General features: G+C 43.1%; 3 protein-coding genes across 7 annotated transcripts; 2 read left to right on the top strand and 1 right to left on the bottom strand.

Annotated features, from left to right (window-relative positions):
- Positions 1 to 3,488: 3,488 nt before the first annotated feature.
- gstt2 (glutathione S-transferase theta 2) lies at positions 3,489 to 5,876 on the top strand. The gene is made up of 5 exons (XM_059336361.1): positions 3,489 to 3,655; positions 4,382 to 4,469; positions 4,644 to 4,794; positions 5,247 to 5,423; positions 5,497 to 5,876. Exons 1-5 carry the CDS (start codon positions 3,532 to 3,534, stop codon positions 5,641 to 5,643), a joined length of 687 nt encoding a protein of 228 aa, XP_059192344.1. The 5' UTR covers positions 3,489 to 3,531; the 3' UTR covers positions 5,644 to 5,876.
- A 120-nt stretch (positions 5,877 to 5,996) lies between these two features.
- Positions 5,997 to 13,734, bottom strand: chek2 (checkpoint kinase 2). Of its 5 annotated transcripts, none has more exons than XM_059336359.1 (15): positions 13,619 to 13,734; positions 12,552 to 12,905; positions 12,031 to 12,155; positions 11,629 to 11,761; positions 11,452 to 11,542; positions 11,178 to 11,274; positions 9,669 to 9,722; positions 8,163 to 8,227; positions 7,918 to 8,017; positions 7,693 to 7,779; positions 7,403 to 7,566; positions 6,877 to 6,992; positions 6,706 to 6,791; positions 6,277 to 6,354; positions 5,997 to 6,199 (listed from the first exon to the last, which is right to left on the bottom strand). In XM_059336359.1, the coding sequence occupies exons 2-15, from the start codon at positions 12,895 to 12,897 to the stop codon at positions 6,089 to 6,091; spliced, it is 1,653 nt and encodes a 550-aa protein (XP_059192342.1). In that variant the 5' UTR covers positions 12,898 to 12,905; positions 13,619 to 13,734; the 3' UTR covers positions 5,997 to 6,088. The 5 variants fall into 5 exon arrangements, 1 of the variants encoding a protein (XP_059192342.1); XR_009394632.1 differs by having other exon boundaries at positions 6,132 to 6,199; positions 6,277 to 6,481; positions 6,545 to 6,791; XR_009394634.1 differs by having other exon boundaries at positions 6,132 to 6,199; positions 6,277 to 6,501; positions 6,601 to 6,791.
- On the top strand, positions 13,318 to 20,310 carry entr1 (endosome associated trafficking regulator 1). The gene is made up of 10 exons (XM_059336360.1): positions 13,318 to 14,025; positions 14,416 to 14,525; positions 14,593 to 14,673; positions 15,226 to 15,329; positions 16,342 to 16,561; positions 19,018 to 19,091; positions 19,169 to 19,280; positions 19,365 to 19,427; positions 19,515 to 19,654; positions 19,749 to 20,310. The coding sequence occupies exons 1-10, from the start codon at positions 13,980 to 13,982 to the stop codon at positions 19,837 to 19,839; spliced, it is 1,041 nt and encodes a 346-aa protein (XP_059192343.1). The 5' UTR covers positions 13,318 to 13,979; the 3' UTR covers positions 19,840 to 20,310.
- Positions 20,311 to 20,684: the final 374 nt, after the last annotated feature.

The raw sequence follows: 20,684 nt of genomic DNA, 5'->3' as shown, positions 1-20,684 counted from the left end.
CATTTTGTGTCTTTTTGGTCAATTTGTGTCTTTTGGTAATTTTGTGTCTTTTTTTGGTCAATTTGTGTCTTTTGGTAATTTTGTGTCTTTTTTTGGTCAATTTGTGTCTTTCTTCGTCAATGTGAGTCATTTTTGGCCAATTTGATGTCTTTTTTTGGTCATTGTGTGTGCTTTCAATTTGTGTCTTTTGGTCATTTTGTGTCTTTTTTTGGTCATTTTGTGTGCTTTTTGATCAATTTATGTCTTTTGGTCATTTTGTGTATTTTTTTTGTCAATTTGTGTCTTCTTTTGCTTATTTTTTGTCTTCTTTTGCTTATTTTTTGTCTTTTTTTTGTCATTTTGTATCTTTTGTGGTCAATTTGTGTCTTTCCTGGTCATTTTGTGTCTTTTTTGGTCATTTTGTGTTTTTTTTTCAATTTGTGTCTTTTGGTAATTTTGTGTCTTTTTTGGTCAATTTGTGTCTTTTTGGTCATTGTGTCTTTTTTTTGGTCATTTTGTTGATCTCTTTTATGGAGTGATGTTGAAAAATGAACAAGAGTCACCGCTTCTGTTCAGGGTCAGATTGACCCCAACAGTATCTACAGGATCATCTCAATACATTAGAATATGATGAAAAGTCAATTTCCAGTAGTTCAAGTGAAATAGCACCAACCAAGTATTGAGTCATATAGATGGACAGACTTTTCAGAGGCCAACATTTCCATATGGAACAGACTTTTTAAAATTGGTCTTTTGTAATATTCACATTTTTTGAGACACTGAAATTTAGGTCTTCATTAAATGTAAGCCATAATCATTATAATTAGAAGAAATGTATTTCACCAGCTGGGAATAGTTTTCGGCTAAATTGTTGCATTTTTAATATTGTATTTGTAACTAACTAACTTATAAATAAATAAATAAATAAATAAATATAATGACCGCGTGTTTCCGGTCAGGCAGGTGGAGGTCTGCAGGATTCTGTTCATAGACCGTCTATGGTTCAGACCTGTCAGCATCAGCTAGACTCCGGTTCAAGATGAGCTGCTCAGCTGCATTCAGGTTTCATTTTTATTATCGACACGAAGAAACATTTTGTGTGAAACCTGAAAAGAATCGGCGAGTCAGTGACGTCACTGGGGCTCGTTAATTATCTGATGGTTCAGCAGTTCGTTTTGGAGGATAAACTGGTTAATAAAGTTGTAACAAAGTTAAAGTGATGAACTTCAGTTTGAGCCGAATGTCTCAGTGCACCACACAGACACAGACAGATCAATGATAAAAGTGGTGTTTGACTAGATAACAAAGTTCGACACTAATTGAAGTTAAATTGACCTTTTTCTTAATGAGAGAACGTATGAGATCACCCCTTTCACACCAGACTCCATTTAGATATTATAACTTTTGAAAAAAATCATATTTGGTTCTCAACATATGAAACGATGTTTTAGTAAATCTGTCAAACATTTAATGCTCTGTTCTCAAAACCAGGTCAGTCAGAGTTTACTGTAGTTTCTGTGCTCTGCGGTGTTTCAGTGTCTGACTGCGGTTATTACACTGACAGGTTATAAAGTCATAATAAAGCTGAAATATTGCTTCCTAATGTATGCCGAAGTTCTCAGCAGACTTTAGTAAGTGAATAGGATTAATGTTTTGGTCATATTTGTCGCCTTGTGAACGCTTTTTGCTAATATGTTTAAATGTATAACTGAGTTTGGTTCAGTTGAGTCAGTCGGGCCTTTTATCACAGAAACACTAAATAAACCCATCTGCACACGATGAGATATGTTTATTAATGTTTATTGTGTTATTTTAGTCACTTTGTGTTTTTGTTTTATTAACTGAGTGTGTTTTCTCTCCTCTTTCTCAGTATTCTGGAGTCCGACGCTTCAGACGCGGCCATGAACGCCCCCTGTGGAGCGGTCCGACAGCGACACTCAGCGGCGGGACGCAGGAACTGCAGCTGCTGATTTAAATAAAAACAGTGAGTTTCTCTTCCTGTTTCACTGACAAAAACACTGACAAACTGAAATAAATGATAAGAGTCAGATTTCAGCTTCACAGTAACTTTATTTTTTGACAATTTTTTCTCTCCCTCGACACTCTGGTGATGATGTCACACACTGTGACACAAACACTCCGTGCAATACACACCCATTATAATCTCAGAATTTCTCCATAAATTATCATGGTCATTGAACAGTGATAAAAAAAACTATATGACCTATCGAAACGTGGATTAATACACCGATACACAAGACTTGTGTCTACTGTTTAAAGTTTAAATGGAGTCTCTAGGTGAAATTATGCCGGAGAAGTAGATGTTTGAAAATCTCCAATTAATGTTCTTTTTCGCTAATTTTTTTCCAGCTGTCCCATTCATATCAATGCAAAATTTTGGGCAGTTTTTCACGACTTACATCGCGAAAAATTCGTATTCCGTAGAGAAAAGTAATAGCACACCAATCCCGACCAAACCGCACCTTTTGATATATAATTTGTCCTGCAACTAGTAGCGGGACGAAATTGGAAGAGGAAGAAGAAAAAAATCCACAGTATAACAATAGTGCTTGTGGCTTCGCCCCGTGGCCCTAATAATATGTACAATAAACAATATAAATAAAAAGTCTTTTCTCTGTTTTTAAATGCTTTTGGGGTTTTTTCAAGCACACCTGCGTTCCCAGGAGGTCTTATAAAAGTGCTCTGTGCTGATGCCACCTCTCTTCTCCATCAACCACTGCTCCACAGTCCTCTTTCCAGGGTCATGTGACGCCCTGAAGATACTGTGGCCAGTGGGGGAAAGGGCACGGTGAAGCATGTAGAGGACAACATCATTCACTCCCATGTGTTGTTTGTATGCAAACTGCAGGGGGTGGGAGGATGCTGCTTTGGAGATGTACACATGTTGAAGAGGAGGAGGAGGAGGAGGAGGAGAAGCAACATTCAGGATCAAAATGTAATTAAAATATCAAGTAAAAGTACTCGTTATGCAGAATGAACCCACTCAGATTGTTTAATATATTCCTAATATACTATTGGATTATTATTATTGATGCATTTGTGTAAGTAGTGTTTGAATCTTCTCAAGATAGAGCTCATTCAAACTACTTAATATACTGTTATGAGGTTTGATTAAAAACCATCCCATCACTTTAAATGTATCATGTTTTTCATGTTAAATCCCGACCTGAAAAGTAACTAAAGCTTTCAGCTAAATGTCGTGGAGTAAGAAGTTCAATATTTGCCTCTAAATGTAGTGGACAAGAAATATAAAGTGACATAAATAGAAATACTCAAGTAAAGTACAAGTACCTCAAAATTATACTTAAGTGCAGTACTTGTAAATGTCCTTAGTTACATTCCACCACTGTTTGTTAGTCTGACCTTTAAATTAAAAACCTTCAGAAAGTGAGTGCAGTCTGGTGCGGGGCGGCCTGCAGGGGGCGCAGCTGGAGCCTCACAGACAGACAGACAGCAGCAGAAGAAGAGTCAGTGGTGCTGGGTTTTTTTGTCTCCGGTAACCGACCAGTTGACGGTAGAACAGAGCAGGTGATGGCAGCCCGCCGGGCAGTAGAGCTTTACCTGGACCTGCTGTCGCAGCCCTGCCGGGCGGTCAGCATCCTGCTGGGCTGCACCAACATCCCGCACACGGTCCGGACCGTGGCCCTGCGGAAAGGTGAGCCGACCGGGACTCGAACCACCGACCGGGACCGGGCTCCGTGTCTCCGGTACAGACCTCCAGAGCTCCGGTGACCTCTCACCCACAGCAGAGCTCCTGTCGCGGCGAACAGAAGTCCATTCAAAATCTGACCGATTTTACATTAACTTGTGAAATTTTCGGATGTTTTTAATTTAAAGTTTAAATCAGAAACGTGACCGACGGTAAAATGTTTTCTGATATTTTCGGCGCATAAATAAACACAAAGCACCTTCCTGTTTGCGATTAATGTCAGTTTTCACTTCGAGCTGTTTAAAGGTCAGAAACATTGATAATCAACTTTGTTATCTTTCACCTTTCACACAGTTTCATTGATGATTCACAGGAGACCATAAAAACACTGAAAGAAATGTTATAAGCCAATACAAATAATGAAAATATAATAAAAACATTTAAAGTTGCTACAAGAAGATTAATATCCGTAAAACTGAGTGAAATAAAAATACTGTAATTAAAGAATTTGATTTTTTTTTTAAAAAGCAAAATGAGAATAAAACAAATAAAAAGACTGAAAAGTAAAATTGATAGGAGGGATAAAAATAAATGCAATAAAATAAGCCAATAAAAATATAAGCTAAATAAAAGTGATATCTAGAAATTATTCTAACCCTTTAGTCGAGTGTTGAAACGTTAAATCGAGTGATTTCTGAATGGTGTCTGGTCTGAAGTTCTCTTCTGCTGCAGGAGAAAACAGGACCCCAGAGTTCACAAAGTTAAACCCCATGCAGAAAGTCCCCGTGATGGAGGACAACGGCTTCGTCCTCACAGAGAGGTACACACACACACACACACACACACACACACACACACACACAGTGGAGTACAGCAGTACTTCTCTTCATCATGTTGGTTCATTCTGCTCTTATTTTGGTAGTTTAGTAACTTATTCCTGTGTGTGTGTGTGTGTGTGTGTGTGTGTGTGTGTGTGTGTGTGTGTGTGTGTCAGTGACGCCATCATGAAGTATCTCGCCACCAAGTACGACGTCCCGGAGCACTGGTATCCACGGCAACCAGAGAGGCGTGCCAGGGTGGACGAGTACACGGCGTGGCACCACAGCAACACCAGACCACACGCTGCCAGAGTGTTTATACTGGAGGTACACACACACACACACACACACACACACACACACACACACACACACACACACACACACACACACACACACACACACACAAGCACACTCACACAAAGTTTCATGAGGCTGTGATTATCCTAGAGGTCACAGCAGCTCATTTTATACACTGAGCTCAAGTTTCACTCTCTAACATCATCACACATGAAGAACATTGGGCTCATTGAATCCACAAGAGTCTCAGCTCTCCAGTCAGACCCGATTTATGCAGCTCACACACTGTTTAGGGACCCCAGGATGCACAAAGATTCACACACAAGAGGACACAGTAACACATTTACTGCAGGAGAAACACTGACTGTTATCAGCATAAAGTGGGCATGTCTGAGCCTGTCTGTTTCTGTCTCCACCTGTCTGTCTTTCCCTCTCTGTCTCCACCTGTCCGTGTCTCTCTCTACCGGTCTGTCTCTCAGGTGCTCCTCCCGGTTCAGACCGGGTCTCCGGTGGACGAGGACCGTCTGTCTCGTGCTCTGTCTCAGCTGGAGGACACTCTGGGCAAACTGGAGTCCATGTTTCTGCGCCGACAGCCCTTCCTGTGCGGCGATGACATCACAGTGGCTGACCTGCTCGCCGTCTGTGAGCTCATGCAGGTGAGACGCTGCGATTGGTTGACGTGTTGATGTTGTGATTGGCCGGTTCTGAGCCTGCTTTTTGTGTCCCCAGCCGGAGGGCGGTGGCAGAGACGTGCTGCAGCGGCATCCTGAGCTGCAGCACTGGAGGAGCAGAGTGCAGGCGGCCACCGGCGAGCACTTCGACCGGGCACACGCCGTGCTGTACGCCCTGCGAGACCGCCGCAAGGCCAAGCTGTGATGTCACACGGAGGGGCGGGGCCAGACGACGCCAGCTGATCCATTTAAAAACTGAACTGAACTAGACCTTTGTTTGAGTCAATAAACTTTATTTAGACATAAACAGGAAGTGATGTCACAGCCTTATATCCAATCAGCTCTCAGCTCAGTGATCACACAACTAAACTCACGTTAATAATCAGATTGTTTTAATGTTGTAACCAAGAAGAGAAATAAAGTTGATTTATTTTCAAATTCAGTTTGTTATTTATTCATTAACTCACTGTTGTCATGACAACTGTCATCAGGAAATATTTTGTTTGTCTCAAAGAATATAATTAAAACTCCAAAAACTAAAATAAAACCAGAAGTAAACAGTGAAAAATATAAAATACTTTATTAGAAAACATAAACTCTGTACAGTGATTCAGCGGTCACGTGATCTGAGGAAGGGGTCTGATTGGTCCTTACAGAGGGGCAGGGGGCGGGGTTTTGCTCCTCTTGGCAGGATGTCCCGCCTCCTCCTCTTCTTCTCTCCTCCGTTTCCTCCCGCCAGCTCCAGAGGCTGACTCCGCCCCCTGCAGGAGGAGAGGTCAGGGGAGGGAGTCAGCTTATCAACCAATCAGAGTTAATGAATGAATGTGAGTGTGGTTACCGTAGCAACAGCAACATCGGGAGGAGGAGCACCATCAGGAAACATCAACCGGTGAGCCGTCTGCACCGTCACCTGGTCCTATACACACACACACACACACACACCTGACTGATGACATCACCATCACATCATTTACCTGTAGTCACCAGGTGTAATTACCTGTAGTCACCAGGTGTAGTTACCTGTAGTCACCAGGTGTAGTTACCTGTAGCCAGGTGTAGTTACCTAGTGTAGTTACCTGTAGCCAAGTGTAGTTACCTGTAGTCACCAGGTGTAGTTACCTGTAGCCAGGTGTAGTTACCTGTAGTCACCAGGTGTAGTTACCTGTAGTCACCAGGTGTAGTTACCTGTAGTCACCAGGTGTAGTTACCTAGTGTAGTTACCTGTAGTCACCAGGTGTAGTTACCTGTAGTCACCAGGTGTAGTTACCTGTAGCCAGGTGTGCTGCAGAGCCTCCTCTATAGTCATCCTCTTACTGGGATCAACAACCAGCAGCTTCCTCACCATGTCCTTCGCTGTGAACACACAGAGTACAGTAGCACTATTGCAGTAGTATTGCAGTAGTACTATAGTAGTATTACAGTATTACAGCAGTAATACCTTGGTCGGACACGTGTCTCCACTTGGACGTCACCATGGTGAACTCTCCTTTGATGATTTGCTCCCTGATTGACTGACGACCGAAACCGTCATGGAACGGAGGATAACCCCCCAGACTGAGAGACAGACGGGAGAGACAGACAGGTCATGGAACGGAGGATAATGCCCCAGACTGACAGACAGACAGGGGAGAGACAGACAGGCCATGGAACAAAGGACAACCCCCCAGACTGAGAGACAGATAGGAGAGAGACAGACAGGTTAGGCCCAGAGACAGCTAAACAGCCCTCCTGGAGGGTGGTGAGACAATCAAAGGGTGAGACAGGAGGAAGGTGAGACAGACAGAGGGTGAGACAGGAGGGGGTTGAGACAATCAGAGGGTGGTCAGACAGACAAAGGGTGAGTCAGGAGGGAGGTGAGACAGTCGGAGGGTGAGACCAACAGAGGGTGAGACAGACAGGGTGCGACAGGAGGAAGGTGAGACAGACAGAGAGTGAGAGAGACAGAGAGTGAGACAGGAGCCTACCAGACGAAGAGCAGGACTCCGAGGCTCCAAGCGTCCACGGCCAGGCCATAGCCTGTGGTGGAGGCCTGGGTGAAGACTTCAGGAGCCAGATAGGACGGAGTCCCACACAGAGTCCTCATCAGGGACGCCTCCTCCAGGATCCTGGACTGGTTGAAGTCCGTCACCTGAGAACACAAGACAGGTGTGTGTGTGTGTGTGTGTGTGTGTGTGTGTGTGTGTGTGTGTGTGTGTGTGTGTGTGTGACTCTGAGAGTGTGTGTTACTGGTGTGTGTGTTACTGTGTGTGTGTACCTTGATGAGACAGGTGTCTTCCTGTGAGGACAGCAGAATGTTTTCTGGTTTCAGGTCTCTGTGGATGATCCCGATACTGTGGAGGTACTACACACACACACACACACACACACACACACACACACACACACACACACACACACACACACACACACACACACACACAGTAACACGTGTCAGCATGGTGTCTGATGGACGGTTGCCGTGCAGACGTGTCTGTCTCACCTGGACAGCTTTCAGCATCTGGTAGAAATAAAGTTTGGCCACAGATTCTTTGAGCTGCTGCTGAGACTTGACCCTGTGGAACAGCTCCCCCCCCTCCATCCTACAGACAGACAGGTAGCAGGGGGATAGGAGAGAGACAGACAGGCAGGAAGACAGACAGACAGACAGACAGAGAGACAGACCGGTTCCTGAGGTCATGAGAACTAGTTCATTAATTAATTGATCAGGATCAATATTTTACTCACAGCTCCAACACGATGTAATAACTGTCCTCCGTCTGATAGAAGTCCTCCGTCTTTATGAGACAAGGCTGCAGGACACGAGGAGAGGAGACGAGGAGAGGACAGAAGGACATGAGGAGAGGACAGAATGAGACGAGGAGAAGACAGAAAGACATGAGGAAACAAGGACACAAGGACAGGACAGAAGGACACGAGGAGAGGACAGAAGGATACAAGGAGAGGACACGAGGAGAGGACAGAAGGATACAAGGAGAGGACACAAGGAGAGGACATGAGGAGAGGATAGAATAAGATGAGGAGAGGACAGAATGAGATGAGGAGTGGACAGAATGAGACGAGGAGAGGACAGGACAGACGGATACAAGGAGAGGACATGAGGAGAGGACAGAAGGACACGAGGAGAGGACAGAATGAGACGAGGAGTGGACAGAATGAGACGAGGAGAGGACAGGACAGACGGATACAAGGAGAGGACAGAAGGACACGAGGAGAGGACAGAAGGATACAAGGAGAGGACACGAGGAGAGGACAGAAGGATACAAGGAGAGGACACAAGGAGAGGACATGAGGAGAGGATAGAATAAGATGAGGAGAGGACAGAATGAGACGAGGAGTGGATAGAATGAGACGAGGACACGAGGAGAGGACAGAAGGATACAAGGAGAGGACACAAGGAGAGGATAGAATAAGATGAGGAGAGGACAGAATGAGATGAGGAGTGGACAGAATGAGACGAGGACACGAGGAGAGGACAGAAGGATACAAGGAGAGGACAGAAGGATACAAGGAGAGGACATGAGGAGAGGACAGAAGGACACGAGGAGAGAACAGAATGAGACGAGGAGTGGACAGAATGAGACGAGGAGAGGACAGGACAGACGGATACAAGGAGAGGACAGAAGGACACGAGGAGAGGACAGAATGAGACGAGGACATGAGGAGAGGACAGAAGGATACAAGGAGAGGACACAAGGAGAGAACAGAATGAGACGAGGAGTGGACAGAATGAGACGAGGAGTGGACAGAATGAGACGAGGAGTGGACAGAAGGATACAAGGAGAGGACAGAAGGACACGAGGAGAGGACAGAATGAGACGAGGAGAGAACAGAATGAGACGAGGACATGAGGAGAGGACAGAATGAGACGAGGAGAGGACAGAATGAGACGAGGACATGAGGAGAGGACAGAAGGATACAAGGAGAGGACACAAGGAGAGAACAGAATGAGACGAGGAGAGAACAGAATGAGACGAGGAGAGGACAGGACAGAAGGATACAAGGAGAGGACACAAGGAGAAGACAGAAGGACACAAGGAGAGGACAGAAGGACACGAGGAGTGGACAGAATGAGACGAGGAGAAGACAGAAGGACACGAGGAGACAAGGAGAAAAGGAGAGGAGACAAGGAGAGGACAGAAGGACACGAGGAGAGATTAAAATCGGAAAATATATTATTGATTATTGATCATTGGCGTCCTGTGATTGTCTCTTTTTCGTTGGTGGACTCACATGGTCGACACGCTGCAGGATCTCGATCTCTGTCTCGGCGTTCCGCGTCGCCGTCTGTGATTGGACAAACAAACATCAAATGACCACAGGGCGAGGCTGCTGATTGTCAGTGAGGGTCTGGCTGCAGACTTCCAGCATCAGGACTGGAGATAACTCCGGCTCATAGATACAAACACCCTGAATCCACGGGTTACAATAACGTTTGCAAATTGCCGAATGGTAATACCTATGAAAAAGCCTATGAACATATAGTCAGGTTGTAGGTGGATGCTTAGTGAGTTATTGAACAGTGACTGTTCCTGATATTGGGTATTAACTGAACTGTCTTTGTCAGAGTGTAATTGTGCATAGAGCTGTGAGCGGCTCACTTCACTCCACGCTTTATTCTCTTGTCAGAAACATTAGTGGAGTTAAGGTTTAATTTCACTTATAGGCTATAACATTAGCTTTCACGTTGACTTCATCGATGTGTGTGCCTGCGTGGCGCGGACATGCACACAATGCTTATTTTGTCCACACAATCAACATCAGCTCCTGTCACAAATCAAAGACATGTTGACAGTCTCTCACACACTAACACTTTGAGGTTAAAGGGCATAGTTTGAAATCTCTGAAGAATCTGACTTGACAACTAACGTTACAATATAGCCTATAAGTGCAGTTAAACTTCACTACACTGCATGTAGTGAAGTGAGCCGCTCACAGCCAGTTCCCAGCTCTGTGCGTAATTTTTACGTGCACAGACATGCAGTAGGCAGCGTTTATCTCATTCTTGCATCCAGGTGCATCATATACACATTAGCCATGTGGAACCATCAACATGAATATTAAGTAGCCATGTGGAACCATCAACATGAATATTAAGTAGCCATGTGGAACCATCTACATGAATATTAAGTAGCCATGTGGAACCATCTACATGAATATTAAGTAGCCATGTGGAACCATCTACATGAATATTAAGTAGCCATGTGTCTCTTCACAATATGATTCCAACAGACATTATATCTACACTGTTTAACCCAAGTCGGCAGATATGCACAGTCCCATTATGTTTTACATGTAGTTAACTAATCAGGGAAAACATTTTGTTTACGCTGCATTTTGCTGAACTTTGTATCGTGCGCCAGGCACTTCCCTCAAAACAGCCTAATTAGGCCTCAAACAGCTAAGTTTATCTAATTTGTTATCACTAGAAAACGATCTTTGTTATATTGATATAACAAAATAATAAGTCGTTATCACGAGATAATGGTGCATAACAATAAAAAAAATACATGGCCGTTCTCGGCTTCCTTATTTAAGAGACAACAAAAAGTTTGTTATCTCCGGTCCTGACACTGCAGGCAGCCTCACATTGGAGGTCTGCAGCCAGACCCCTCTCGAGTCTGACGCCATGTTTGTAGTTTTTTTTTACCTTATATATCTCACAGGAAGGAAAGAAGGAAACAAGAGAAGAAGGAAGGAGGAGAGCTGTCAGCCAATCAGAGAGCAGCTGTGGGGACTCACCCCTTCAGACTGAAAGTTCTTCTTGTGGATTACTTTCACAGCGACCTTCCTGCAGGAAGAACGTTCAAAGGCCAGACGCACCTCCCCACACACACCTCTACACACATACACAGAGAGACACACAGACACACACACTTTTAAGAGCGGGGTTTTAACAGCAGTTTTCTTGCATCAGTTCAGCATCATGTTATTTAAGTTTTATCCTCATTAAATCACAGATAAATCTATTATTCTGGGACAGGAAGTGACATCACGGCGGCGTAAACGGACTCACGTGCCGATGCGTCGAGTCAGCACGTATTTCTCCTGGAGCTGTTTGGGTAAACTGGACTGATCGTCAGAGATCAGATCAATGAAGACAAACACTGCAGACAGACAGGCAGACAGACAGGCTGTGTGAGTGAGACAGGCAGCTGGCGTTACCTGTCCAGGTGTATGAGTGGTTCCTCACCTTTGTTCCTCTGTTCAGCCAGAGCCAGCACGGCGTTATTGATCAGAGGAAGCTTCTTCTGCTGACCGATCAGAACCCCATCAACAAACGTCCCGTTGTTACTGAAGTCCTCCACAAACACCTCACTGCCCTCCTGAGAGACAGACAGACAGGTAGGCAGGGAGACAGGTAGACAGGGAGAGAGGCAGACAGGCAGGCAGGGAGGGAGACAGGCAGGCAGGAAGACAGACAGGGAGGGAGAGAGACAGGCAGGCAGGGAGGAAGACAGGGAGACAGACAGGCAGGGAGACAGACAGACAGACAGACAGACAGAGACGGAGACAGACAGGCAGGGAGACAGACAGGTTCCTGTCAGCATCAGTCAAAATAATCAATAATGGTTGGAACAGGAAGTGATCTCACTCTGTAGATCCTGAAGTGTTTTTTGCTGTAGATTCTGAACTTTGTTGATCCTTTTTCATCCGGATCGTCCAGAACATAGTTACACCTAGAGCCCCGCCCAAACAGGTACTGGTCCTCCACACAGTCTGTCAACAAACAACAAACAAACAGTCTGGTAACAAACAAACAAACAGTCTGTCAAAAAACAAACACACAGACAGTCTGTCAACAAACAAAGAGTTTGTCAACAAACAAACAAACAAACAAACAAACACACAGTCTGTCAACAAACAGTATGTAAACAAACACAGACAGTCTGTCATCAAACAAACAGTCTGTCAACAAACAGTCTGTAAACAAACACAGACAGTCTGTCATCAAACAAACAGTCTGTCAACAAACAAACACACAGTCTGTCAACAAACACACAAACAGTTTCTCAACAAACACACGAACAGTATGTCATCAAACAGTCAGTCAAGAAAGAAAGAAAGAAACAAACAAACAGACTTGGTGTTAGCCTGTTAGCAAAGTTAGCTCACCGAGGCTCCTGAACCCGCGGGCCATGGGCAGCAGGCGGCCCCAGGGTTGGGGTTCGGGCTCCTCAGGGACGGATGGCAGTGTGACAGGGAGCGTGTCCACACTGCTCAGCGTCCCTGAGCCGCTGGACGACTGGCTGGCCGAGGTCGGCCCGCTGGAGGAGCTTGAGCCCTGCTGGGACCTGGACTGGGTGGACTGGGCCTGGGACGGGGACTGGGTGGACTGGGTGGACTGGGCCTGGGACGGGGACTGGGTGGACTGGGTGGACTGGGCCTGGGATGGGGACTGGGTGGCCTGGGACGTAGACTGGGTGGGCTGGTCCCCCTCATGTGGCGTCTCCTGAAACATTTTCAGCTCTGTGGACAGACAGTCAGAGATCAGCTGGTCAACAATGTGACATTTATAATGTACAATAAAGTTAAATATTCTTTGATAAAGTAATGAGTTTAATAAATCAACATTCACAGAATCATATTGGTGAACTTTAACTTTAAGACGCTGCGTCTGTCCCGCAGTTCTGCAGAAATGTACTTTTAATGATAAACTGCAGTTTTCAGGCTGGACAGGCTGGTGACGTCACAGCCGTCAGGTGAACAGCAGGTTAACTTCAGACTTTATTTAAAGAGAGGGAGAAAATAAATGATAAAGAAATAAAAAAATCTCAGTTTTTCTCTTCACACAAAACATTTAACCTGCTCACCTGACGGCTGTGACGTCACCATCCTTCACAATAAAAGCCCAGCCTGAAAACTACAGTTTATCATTGAAAGGGCGATTCTGCAGAGCTGCAGGACAGTTTTATTTTCCACCGATATTAAAAGTTTTGTGTGCAGAGAAAAACTGAGATTTTTTAATTTCAGCTCGAAGTATTTTTTTTAGAAATGAAGTGATCTGGATCAAACTGGATCCATCAGCAGGTTCAATTATAAATTATCTGCAGATTCCGCGTTTCCGGTCTAACAATCGGTCTGTCAGAATGAAAACCAGAACCAAACGGAACCACATCAGCTCCCAGCACGCCGAGCCGGACTGGACCCGGACCGACCTGCAGCCCGTCGGTCGGACTCACCTGGTCGCCTGTCTCTCTCTCTCTCCGGGTCTCTGCTGAACCGGTCCGGGACCCACTGTGATCAGGGACACGTGGAGATCCTGAAGTCTCCGTTTCTTCGTCTTTTTTTTTTTTTTTTTTTTTTTTTTACCGGGCTCGAGCAGGAACTGCCGTGTTTTCCTCTGACGTCACGTGATCGTCACAACCAATCAGAAGTGGGAGGGTCGGTCACATGAGTCGGGTGTGTTTCCGGGTCTGGTCTGCAGCAGCAGGGACTCTGCGGGACCAAAAGAGACCAGAGACCGGATCCGATCAGGACTGATCCATGATGTTGATCGGTGACTGACTGCAGAGCGCGAGATCCGAACACCTGAGTGACGTCATGTCCAAACAAAGAGGCTCCGCTAAAACTCTGATCATCACAGACGGTCAGTTCCCCCAGGGACAGACATTATTATACTAGAGATTATTATACTGTATATAAAATATATATATAAATGTATAGAACATCAACAACATTTAGACTCCTATAGAAGATGAGATCAGCTGATCTCACCATGTTCACGTTAAAAACTGTTTCTGAGATCTGAACTTCAGTTAGCTATAAAGTGAACCAGGTCCTGCAGGTTCAGGTCCTCACTGAGTCTGAAGAGGACCTTTATTCATTATCATTATTATTATTATTATTATTATTATTATTATTATGCTAATAATATTACTGATAAAAATGATAATAATAATAATGATAATATTAATAATGATGATAATAATAATAACAATAATAATAATAATAATAATAATAATAATCGTGTCAGCAGATGAGCAGCTGGAGGCCGACGAGCTGAACCCGTTTTCCTTCAGAGAGTTTCTACGCTGGAAGAACCAGGATGAGGATCAGGACCAGGACCAGGAGAAGACACACCTGAAGGTACTGCAGCTCCACAGGTGGCACCACAGAAGAAGAGCGGCATGTTGACGTTGTGTTCTGTCTGCAGAGGCTGTTTGAGGTCGGGACCGTGACCTTTGACCCCGAGGTCAGGAGCTGCTTCTACTCTGAGCCCTCTGTGACATCACAGGTAGAGTGACGTCATCAGTGACATAATTTGTGACGGTTTGATCATTTTAACAGTTTAATTTTTGTCAATTATTATTATTAATATTATTATCATTATTATTATTATTATTATCATAATTATTGTTATTATTGTTATTATCATTATCATTTTTTAAATTATTATTATTATCATCATCATCATCATCATTATTATTGTTGTTATTATTACTGTTATTATTATTATTGTTGTTATTATTATATATGAGCAGTGAAAACATTTTTTAAAAATGAGCAGATATTATATTTCATGTTCAGTAAGAATTAAATGTTGAAATTAATTTTATTTATTGTAAGTAAACAGAAACAACGTGACCTCAGCTGTCAATCATCTGTACTGATGTAAAAGAAAGTTATCTGAACCTTATTATAATAATAATCATTTATCATGAAATAGTTTTTATATAAAGTCCCCCAGACGCAGCATTAACTCTTTAATAACGCACCATCTCTCAAACAATAATAAACAATGATAACATTTTAATGAAGCTGTCTGTCTGCGTGTTCGTCCAATCAGGAGGAGGAAGACGAATGGGGGCGGAGCTTCCAGTCAGGAGTGGACAGCACCTCCTCCCTCTGCACCGAGGAGGAGGAAGAGGATGAAGAGGAGGAGGAGACCAGGTGAGTCCTGCTGCTCACTGATTGGTCCGTTGTTGTTCTGGAGGCAGAGCCTGCGGTGCGTTCAGGTGCTGCTTCTGTCACGTCATCAGGACAAGTCTGAACGAAAAGCTTCAACAAACTTTTTGCTTAACGTGATCTGACAATAATTTTTATGAAAACTAGAATAAAATGGAAACTGCTCAAGTAAAGTATTTAGTTACTTTCCACTAAATGTGAACATGAACGCCTCACAGTCTGTTTTATTTATTCATGACTCGACAGGAGAGTCTGTAATAAAAACATGTGGGCCCTGAACACAGCATCAGAAGCTCCTCCTGTCTGCACTTTATATATTTACATTAAAACAGCACTTTCTTTTTTTAACTCTGAACTTTATTGGTTAAAACATTAAACCTCTGAACACCAACAAGCTTTTTCCACTGCAACATATAAAATCTATATATTAGAGAAATCAGAAAAAAGTTCTCAGATTTTTTTTAAATTGTAATAAAACAGAATTTATATATAAACACTTTTCCAAGTACCCATAAGTGAATGTTGTAAAAACAGTTTTCTCTACATATTAAAGTATTTTCATGTTCCCAGCCTCTCCTGTCCTCTCCTCTCTGCTCTGTGTAAACAGTCTCTCCTGTCCTCTCCTCTCTGCTCTGTGTAAACAGCCTCTCCTCTCCTGTCCTCTCCTCTCTGCTCTGTGTAAACAGATTCTCAGTGAATATTTGTCGCGTGACCGTTGGTCTCAGCAGAATCAATCATGTCTTCATAGTGTCTCTGAGGAGCAGAATTTAATGTTTTTAACAGGATCTGGTTAGTGCAAACGCTTTATTTGAAATGACACATGTAGAATAAAGAGATTCTGACACAAATATCAACATTTAACACAAGTTTTGGTCACTTTTTATAACTGATTCAAGGACCATCGGAAAGTTCAAACTCAAAGACGTGTTTCTTCAAATCTAAATTAAATCTAAAGTTTTCTCGTTTTGTTTTTTCACAACATTTCTGGACAAACAAGGTTCTCCTCAAAACCTGAAGTACAGCAGGGAGCAGCAGGTGAAGCAGCAGCAGCAGGAGGAGGAGCAGCAGGAGGAGCAGCAGGAGGAGGAGGAGCAGCAGCAGGAGGAGCAGCAGCAGGAGGAACAGGAGGAGAGAACTATGAAGGAGACGATGAAACGTCCCTAGCGGAGCCGGTCAGCTCCTGCAGGAGGAAGAGCAGCAGGAGTCAAATGCAGCAGGTAGCACCTCCTTCTATAACAGAGGTCACTAACAGGTGGACCGGGTCCGGACCCAGACGCTGTCCTATGTGGACCCAGACCTGTAATCAATAAATTATTGAGGGATTCTACATTATGATGGGACGCTTCTATTTTAACCAGCACAGCGTTTCTAGTCTTTACGGCATTTGCTTAGCGGACCAATAGCATGCGAGTTATCCATCCCATGTGACGCTGCTCAGCCAATCAAATTTGTGTAAACAAAAGTGCGACTCTGAATACAGAGATGAGAGAAATGAGAGGTGAGTGACAGATGGAAAGGGAAGTTAGCGATACAGGGAGAGAAGACAGAGAGACGAGTGAGCGGGAGACAGGGAGAGGGGAAGAAAAGAGAAACTGTTCAACTGTTCAATTTTTAAGATGTGTTTATATTCATTTATTGTAAAAAAAAAAAAAAAAATGAGACAGTTAACAAAGAAAAATCTTCTATTTTTCTGAAATGAAGCACTTTATTTTAAGATGAACAATTTGTCAAATGCTATTTTATTTATTTTCCCTATTTAAAAAAAATGCAGCCTTAACCTAATGAGAGAAAAACATTATTATTATTCATTTTATTTATGGGCGCCTTTCTGAACACTCAAGGTCACCTTACAGAATCAACAATAAAACACTAAGCAGGCAATAAAACTACATACAAATACTAATAACACTACATTATAATAATACTGATAATAACAAAGAGAAAAGTGGGGTCATTTAAGTGAAAGCAGATGAAATTAAAGGGAGTAGGCCTGTCTAAAAAGATGGGTTTTCAGGTGCGATTTGAAACAGGAGGTCATTGGTTATTTTACCAAGAGCTGTTTCAGTGCTGTGAAGGGGATGGAAAACTGATTGAAACTGTTCATAGAGACTATTGTCGGAGAGGTGGTCATGAATCTGAGAAAGAACTGTTTTTTCAAGAATTTTTGAAAGGAAGGGGAAGTTGGAGCACCAGGTTTCTTGAGAATGGGGGTTATTGCAGCTGATTTGAGGGGTGATGGAACAGTACCAGAGATGAGAGAAGAATGGATAATTGCAGTTATAAGAGGGGCCAGGGAGTGAATGCAAGATTTAACCAGTATAGTGGGGATTGGATCAAGTTGGCAAGTTGATGGTTTAGATTTGTGGACAAGGTGGTTATTTCAGCAGCAGAGGGGAAGGTGAAGTCAGAGGAAGGAAGGGAAGAAGAGATTTGAAAGTCAAGGGAGGCTTTGAGGGTTGAGATCTGGGGTGCTAACTGCTGGTGGATGCGGTCATTTTTAGGATTAAAAAATGTCATAATGGAGTTACAGGAGTCGGTGGAGTAAAAATGAGGTGGGCCTCGTGTTTTGTGAACCAGTGAGAAAAGTGCCTGAGAGTTTCTAGAGCCTGACCTGATTACATCTCTATAATAGTTGTTTTTGCAGTGGAAAGAAAATCTTTATAGAAGATGAAATGGGTATTAAACATTTGTTTGTGGATGGTGAGACTAGTTTTTCTGTAGAGGCGTTCCAGTTGGCGACCTCTGGCTTTCAGTTGGCGTAGCTCAGAGGTAAACCAAGGTGCAGATTGGGAGAAAGAAACAGTCCGTGTTTTTACAGGGGCCAGGGAGTCAAGGGAATTGTGTAGGCCACAGTTGTAGTTCATCAGGGGTGAATGTGAAGTTGTTGTTGGGAAGATTGGTAATACCAAGGTCTAGAGCAGCTGAGTCAATGGCCTCAATGTTGCGGAAAGAGATGGTACAAGGCAGTTTCGTTTTGAATAGTGTCACTTTGGCATTAAATGATATAAGCATATGGTCAGAGATGGGAAGGTCAGATACAGTATAATTAGAGGGAGTGAGACCGGAGCAGCAGAGTAGGTCCAGGGTATGGCCTTTGGAACGGGTGGGGAAATTAATAAACTGCTGCAAACCAAAATTATTAAGGCATGATATAAAGTCTTTTGTGAAGTAGTTATTGCCATTATGAATATGGATATTAAAGTCACCAAGGAGAATAACATTGGGGAGAGGGATGAAATAAATGTGAGGAAAGTATAAAATTCATTGATGAATTCTGAATTGCGCTTGGGTGGACGATAAACAGTGGCTACAGTGATCGGGGATGGGCCATTCAGTTTAATGGCAAGGGATTCAAACCCGGGGGGAGTTGCTTCGTTCAACTAGGAAAAGTCATTATGTTGTTGCCAAGTCTATGTCAGACTAAAAAAGTCTAATATTCTCTATTATTATTATTTATATTCTCATTATTATTACTACTGTTACTATTATTATTATTATTGTTATGTATATGTCTAAGTATTTTTTAATTGTTCTTTGTTTGGTGTTGATACAACTATAAGGCTACTTACATATATGTATATATATATATATATATATATATATATATATATATATATATATATATATATATATATATGTGTCTGTGTGTGTGTGTGCCTTTGTGTTTGTTTAGCTGCAGCAGGAGAACCAGTCTCTCAGGAGGTCTCTCAGGGATCTTCAGAGGAAATCAGCAGCCAATGAGAACAGGTGAGCAGCAGCAAATCACAGGTGAGCCCCGCCCCCTCCTGTAGAGTGTTTACCCATCATGCCTCTGTGCTGTGCAGGGTGGCGGAGCTGTGGGAGGAGCTACAGCAGAGGAGGCGTCAGGAGGAGAAGGAGGCGCAGGACCTGGAGAGCATGGTCCACTCAGTGGAGACGAACCTGCAGCTGATGACGGTCAGACGGTCACTTTATTAGGAACAACTGTCTTACACCCGATACTAGACATGACGTCTGTCTGTCTGTCTGTCTGTCTGACAGAAGCGAGCAGTGAGAGCAGAGGGGTGTGTCTCCAGATTGAAGGCGGAGCTTCAGCAGCTGCAGGTGACTCATTAGCATAATGTTTATATCTATTATCGTAAACCATCAGAAACACCTGACCAAAGGTGTGTGTGTGTGTCTGTGTGACAGCTGGAGGCGGAGTCTCTGCGATCGGAGAACGGCAGTCTGAAGGCAGCAGAGTCTGAGGTCGTCATGACGATGAGACACAACGCTCAGATGGCGTCTGAGTACCTGAACAAGACGGCGAGCCACGCCCACTCCTCCCTCCGGTCAGTGAGACAGGTAACTCACTTTATAATACTCATGAAGAAGAACAGAGAGTAACCTGTCTGTCTGTCTCTCTCCCTGCCTGTCTGTCTGCAGCCAGCTGTTGGGGGACGCGGAGACACTCTGTCTCGTGTCTCAGCTGCTTCAGTCCATCGATAAGATTTCCAGTCTGGACTCAGAGTCCTGAGGATGGACAGAGGATGGTGTGGTTGTCATGGAAACAGTCCTGACAGAATAAAACGGTTAAGTCACGTGAGGTCACGGTCAGGCGCTTTATTTTGAAAGTGAAGATGACATCACAGCAGCTGGACAGATCCTGGCTGCCGATTGGTCGGTTTGTTGGACATCAGACTGAAGACACAAGTTTATTTTTAATTGAAAATTTTAATAATACCGTAATTGAATCAGCATTTTATTCACAGTTAGCTTAGCTTAGCATAAAGACGGAGAATATGTTTCATCTGAACAAAAAACTGACGTAAAAATAAACATTTGAAGTTCCATTATTATATTTAGTTTATGATTTTATTTAGGGACCAGAGTTATTGTTTAACAGTCAGCTAATGTGTATTGATAACTGTTTGTGCCAAATAATGTTCATGAAGAGAAATATTTTATTCTTCTGTTTCTGATAAATAAACAATAAATGTATACTCTTTTTTATGATATTTCAATGTATGACTTTTTTTCTGTTTTTGGACATCCCATCATTTGGTGTTATTTCGTTATTTTTGGAAAAACTATACTACCACAGGTATAAACAGGCTATAATTGACTTATTTGAAGCATTTTTGGTCATTTTTAAATATTGACATTGCCTTTTTTTTAACGGGTCATTTTTGAACATCCCAAAATATGGTGTTTTTCTGTCATTTATGGACAAACTATGTTCTAATATTTATCAACAGCCTATAATTGACATATTTGAAGCATTTTTAGCCATTTTAAAATTTGACCATTTTTGACAAAAATCAACATGACATGACTTTTTTTTGAGTGGGTCATTTTTGGACATCCCATATGTTTTTATGC

This window comes from Centropristis striata, chromosome 7 (assembly GCF_030273125.1).
Source record: "Centropristis striata isolate RG_2023a ecotype Rhode Island chromosome 7, C.striata_1.0, whole genome shotgun sequence".
NCBI lineage: Eukaryota > Metazoa > Chordata > Actinopteri > Perciformes > Serranidae > Centropristis > Centropristis striata.
The sequence above is the reverse complement of the archived record's forward strand: the minus strand, read 5'-3'. Positions and strand labels throughout refer to the sequence as shown.